This window comes from Lupinus angustifolius, chromosome LG02, assembly GCF_001865875.1.
Source record: "Lupinus angustifolius cultivar Tanjil chromosome LG02, LupAngTanjil_v1.0, whole genome shotgun sequence".
In the NCBI taxonomy this organism is placed as follows: Eukaryota; Viridiplantae; Streptophyta; class Magnoliopsida; order Fabales; family Fabaceae; genus Lupinus; species Lupinus angustifolius.
Window position 1 is genome coordinate 4,136,337 of NC_032010.1, and position 5,721 is coordinate 4,142,057.

Genomic DNA, 5,721 nt, shown 5'->3' on the forward strand with positions numbered 1-5,721 from the left:
GTTGAAATTAAATCAATTTGGAGTCATGGTTAAATTGAATTGGGGGTTTAGGGTAAGGGGTTACCATGGGGTAACCCCCTTTATTTTACTGTTGGGACAGCTTGGCCGCTGGCCATAGTTGTGCACCAGCGTCCACATGGGGCAGTGACGATACAGCCAGCCGTGAGGACCGCCGCTTTGGGCGCAGCTGGGGACAGACAACCATCCACAGGAACCCCTTTCCTTGTTACTGTTCCCATGTCTCCTCTCTTCTTCTTTCTATCTTTTTGAACAAGGTTTTCTTTTGCCTCTTTTTTTCATATCAGCCTTATGGTAATTGCTAAGTTAGGCTTATAAAGGGGAGTGGGGATTAGGGTTATGGTACCCTAATCTGGTTGGATTGGAGAAAAAGTACAATTGCCACAAATATTTGAAATCAGATTTTCCCCTCTTTTGTTTTGAAATATTTTACCCCGGTCAAAATTAGGTATTTACACGTAACCAAGCTCAATCTCTCAGCGAAACAGAATCAATCACTATAAACATGCCTGTGAACCATGATACTCATTCCATTGACCCTCCAGCAGTAGTACAACCCTCCTAAGAAGTAAGTCAAAGTCACCCCTCAAACCCAACCCCAAAAGCACCTACCACTCAACCCGATTCAAGTCCTATACAAATAAAGTAAACAACTAATTCTTAAAGAGTTTGTTCCTCAAACAATTTGATGCACGGGTAAGTTCTTTAATATTCTCTTCCTTACAATAAACTTTTCCAAAATCTAAAGGTCAATTCATATGTTATTATTACCCATTTAGATCCCTTATATTTTTTTATGAGCACTAACTTAATCCTTAATAAATTTAAAATATTGTTTTGGTTCCTAATTTTAAAACAAATTCACATTAGTTCATTGTTTATTTGTCAGCCTTGATCGTTAATATTAACAAAATAGCTCACATGAAAAAAATATGACCTAACAAAATAGGTAATTGCTCTCGTTATTAATATGATTGTGATGATGATGAAAGTTATTATGGTGTGAAAATATTCCTAGATACATTAAAATAACTATGATTCATCATAAAAGAAAAGTATAGTCTATACAATACTAGAATAAATGTATATATATATATATATTATAGTTAATACATTATTGACCATTCATTATATTTTTGGGTATATATTTACTGTCTCATAAGTTGTGTCACTGCATGTGCCATCAACTGTGATTGGTCTAGAAAATAATTATTTATTTATTTTTTAACTTAAATATATTTTTTTAACCAATAAGACACTAGTGGTACATGTAGTGGCACAACGGACAGGAGATATGCTCCCATATTTTTTTAAGAGTCTTATGATTGAAAATGAATAAATGATGAATTAATTAATTGTTAATAAAACTTTACACTGTTCTCTTTTTCTCAAAAAAGTAAGTAGTGATGATATCACTTTGAAATTAGTTTAATCTCTTTTGTTTCTTAGACTCACTCACACTGTGTCTGTGAAATTTTTCTCAATGAAGAAGATGATGGGCTTAACCGCCATTTTACCCCGTTCAACCACCGCCATCTTCTTCGCTCTCCTCATCTCCTCCGTTCATTCCTTCTATCTTCCCGGCGTTGCTCCTCGCGATTTCCTAACCGTAACATTTTCATCTCCAATCTCTCTTTCTTAATTTACGTTTTTATTTTATTTTCTACACGATGTGCTTATTTCATTTCTCGTTCACGTTATATCTGCTTAGATCTAGGGTTTCAGCTCTGATCTGTGTTGCATCGTACGTCGTGCATTTCTTTTTTTGTGCGGATCGATTTTATGTTTCTCGAAGAACTGAAATCTTATTGTGGTTATAGTGAATCGTTCCTATGTTCTGATGTGTTTGAAATTAGAATAATGTGTAATTGTTAGTTGTTGCAGGAGTTTAAAAATGGAATTGCAGATCTTCATTTTTTATGTTTTGAGCTCTTTCATCACTGTTTCAATGCTCTATAATATGTCAAACGTTATGAGTGATGAAAGGAACTTTTTGATTTGATAGGTGCATCACATGAAAACTTGCATGTTGAGTTTGACTCACTTGTATAATGTGTCATTTGTGAACTTGTATAACATGTCAAATGTGATGAGTGATGAAAGAAACTTGATTATATTTGATTTAATAGGTGCATCACATGAAAACCGTATGTTAAGTTTGAGTCACCTGTATAATGTGTCATTTTTTAAGTTTGAGACAACAATTTATTTTTATTTGCTTGATTATATAAGGTTTCTAGTTATGTTATTTGTTTCTGGGGACGAATTTAGGGGAGAGCTTTTAATTAATGAAGTACATGCTAGAAATATTTGCTACATGCATATATACATGGGATCCTTAAAACGAGGGTAAACCACTTTTTCACTGACCTTATTCCAGCCATTGATTTTATTTTCATCCAAAGGTGTTTGCGATTTTGGCATTAGCAGTAGTTTATACCAATGGTTGAAATTTGAAAATAAGATCAATCTGGCACCCGTCTGATTTTTTGGGTTTCCTCCCTTAATGTACTTTAAGATATTTATTTCTTGTTTCTTCTATGGAACCAGGGTGACCTGCTCTCTGTCAAAGTGAACAAATTATCATCTACCAAGACTCAACTTCCATATGACTACTACTACTTGAAGTACTGCAAACCTTCCAAGATTGTGAATAATGCAGAAAATTTGGGAGAGGTTCTTCGAGGTGATCGAATTGAGAATTCGATATATACGGTGGGCATCTGTTGCCCCATTCTTCTTTCAATGTTTTATTTGGTTTAACGAGGATGAAATGCAGTCATTTTTTTTCTTGTTTTATGTGCTGACCTAAAGAAATTTTCCCTCTTTCAGTTTCAAATGAGGAAGGAACAGTCTTGTACTGTTGTCTGTCATGTTACTCTGGATGCTGAATCTGCCAAGAATTTTAAAGAGAAAATTGATGATGAGTATAGGGTAAACATGTAAGTGATAAATATAAATTTATCGAAGCTGGTGCTTAGTTGTGTAGTATGAGTTCATTTTTTTAAGATTTCTTGTCCAGTTGCCTGCTTGTATGTAGCTTTCTACTTTGTGTTCTAGCAACCTTTAAAGCTTTGTATCATACATGCAGGATTTTGGATAACCTTCCAGTTGCTGTTCTTAGACAAAGGAGGGATGGAAGTCAATCAACAACATATGAACATGGTTTTCGTGTTGGGTTCAAAGGAAACTATCAAGGGGTATAGCTCGGTAATGTGTTCTGTTCAAGTATCGTTCTTGGTTCCCCAATTCTTACAAATTTACAATTTTCCTACAGAGCAAGGAGGAGAAATATTTTATCAATAACCATTTGAGTTTTAGAGTCATGCATCACAAGGATTCTGAAACTGATTCTGCTCGTATTGTTGGATTTGAGGTCACACCAAACAGGTATCGTTTTTTTCCTCATCTCTCATCTCTCTCTGTGTTTATGGGTCTTGCATTCATATATTGGGAATTGGCATTAAATGGTTGAACTTTGTTGGGTTTTATACTTTGTATATGGAATAGGATGCTGTTTGAATGAAAGCAAAATGAAACAGATTAGATGGATTATTCTCTAATAATTTTTTACCTTCATTGTGATGTTTCTTTTATTTGAAGACAAATATTTTGTAATTACATATCTTTAGTCGACCTCACCTAGTGGGACTAAAGCTTGGTTGTTGTTATTATATATCTTTAAAATGCGCTTGTAGATAATCCTGCCCTCTTTCCTCAGTTCCTTGATGCTTTCTTATTTTATTTCAAATGACTGCTTAATATTTGTTCTCTCCTATCTGAATTCTATTATCATAAACAGTATCAATCATGAATACAAGGAGTGGAATGACAAGAATCCACAGGTAACAACATGCAACAAAGACACTAAGAATTTGATGCAAGGTAGTACTGTCCCACAAGAAGTTGATACCAACAAAGATATTGTATTTACATATGATGTTTCCTTTAAGGTATTGCTGATTATAACCTTGGCTACTCATCAGTTCTCACCTTATTTGTTATCTGATACTATAAGCTGTGTTTGCCCATATTTTTCAGGAAAGTGAGATCAAATGGGCATCACGGTGGGATACATATCTTCTAATGAATGATGATCAGATTCACTGGTTTTCCATCATTAACTCTCTGATGATTGTTCTTTTCCTTTCTGGAATGGTGGCAATGATCATGATGAGAACTCTTTACAGAGACATTGCCAATTATAACCAGCTAGAAACCCAAGATGAGGCTCAAGAAGAAACTGGATGGAAACTTGTTCATGGAGATGTTTTCAGGCCACCCATCAATTCAAATTTGCTTTGTGTTTATGTCGGCACTGGTGTTCAGCTCTTTGCAATGGCACTTGTGACAATGATATTTGCTTTGCTAGGATTTTTGTCTCCATCCAATCGAGGGGGTCTCATGACTGCAATGGTTCTGTTGTGGGTTTTTATGGGTTTATTTGCTGGCTACTCCTCAGCACGTTTGTACAAGATGTTCAAGGGTACAGAGTGGAAGAGGAATACCTTGAAAACTGCATTTATGTTTCCAGGCATACTCTTTGCAGTCTTCTTTGTGTTAAATGCCTTAATCTGGGGGGAACAATCCTCAGGGGCTGTTCCTTTTGGAACAATGTTTGCTCTAGTTGGGCTTTGGTTTGGTATATCAGTACCCTTAGTCTTTGTAGGTAGCTACTTGGGTTTCAAAAAACCAGCAATTGAAGACCCTGTGAAGACTAATAAAATTCCTAGACAGGTACCTGAACAGGCATGGTATATGAAACCCCTCTTCTCCATTCTTGTTGGAGGCATTCTGCCATTTGGTGCTGTGTTTATTGAGCTCTTCTTTATCTTGACATCAATATGGCTAAACCAGTTTTACTACATCTTTGGCTTCCTCTTCATAGTGTTTGTTATCCTATTAATCACCTGTGCCGAGATTACGATCGTGCTTTGCTACTTCCAGTTATGCAGTGAAGACTACAATTGGTGGTGGAGATCTTACCTCACTGCTGGGTCCTCAGCTCTGTACCTTTTCCTCTACTCGATTTTCTACTTCTTTACCAAATTGGATATTACAAAGCTGGTCTCAGGCATGCTTTACTTTGGATATATGATAATTGTTTCATATGCCTTCTTCGTGTTGACCGGAACTATTGGCTTTTATGCTTGCTTGTGGTTTGTCCGCAAGATCTACTCTTCTGTGAAGATTGACTGATTATGGGAGCATCATGTAGTGGCGGAGTACAAGATGAACACTGAACCTGAAAAGCTGTAGGTATGTGAGCAAAAATACTGCAGGGAAGTTTTATTCCCTCTCCCTCGAAAATGACCCTTTTGTTGATTGTTAGAGTAGCAGTTGTACTGTTAATTTGTTACTGTTTTTAAATATTATTGTAGTAGTTTCTGAAACAAATGCTGAGATATCTGCATATTTTGACATGTTCATGTCACAACATAGATAAGGTATTCTATCAGAAATTAGTATATGGCATCTTACTGTTTAATTCATTTGTGTCGGCCTATTACCGCTGTAGTTGATTCAATCCTCCATCACCTAATGATTATCGGCTGTATGGATTTGATGACGACCATTGAAATGTTTTTTGTAAAATATTTGACAAGAATTGGAGTAAAATTACTTGTCTATAACAATGAACTCCACTGCTGGCTGAACTAAGCCCCTGTTATCTTACAGTTAAAGTACTGTTTACTAACTCTG

The 5,721-nt window shown here is 35.8% G+C and overlaps 1 protein-coding gene across 1 annotated transcript; it reads left to right on the forward strand.

Annotated features, from left to right (window-relative positions):
• On the forward strand, positions 1,419-5,486 carry LOC109333593 (transmembrane 9 superfamily member 7-like). The gene is made up of 7 exons (XM_019569104.1): positions 1,419-1,627; positions 2,569-2,733; positions 2,851-2,960; positions 3,110-3,218; positions 3,296-3,408; positions 3,821-3,971; positions 4,060-5,486. Exons 1-7 carry the CDS (start codon positions 1,502-1,504, stop codon positions 5,215-5,217), a joined length of 1,932 nt encoding a protein of 643 aa, XP_019424649.1. The 5' UTR covers positions 1,419-1,501; the 3' UTR covers positions 5,218-5,486.

What these genes read in the sequence shown, in the direction of transcription:
- LOC109333593 (XM_019569104.1), top strand. Translation starts at nt 1,502, where the DNA reads ATGAAGAAGATGATGGGCTTAACCGCCATTTTACCCCGTTCAACCACC. An exon ending in TTGAGAATTCGATATATACG is followed by an intron (nt 2,734 to 2,850) that starts GTGGGCATCTGT and finishes TCCCTCTTTCAG; the next exon opens with TTTCAAATGAGGAAGGAACA. An exon ending in TCAAAGGAAACTATCAAGGG is followed by an intron (nt 3,219 to 3,295) that starts GTATAGCTCGGT and finishes ATTTTCCTACAG; the next exon opens with AGCAAGGAGGAGAAATATTT.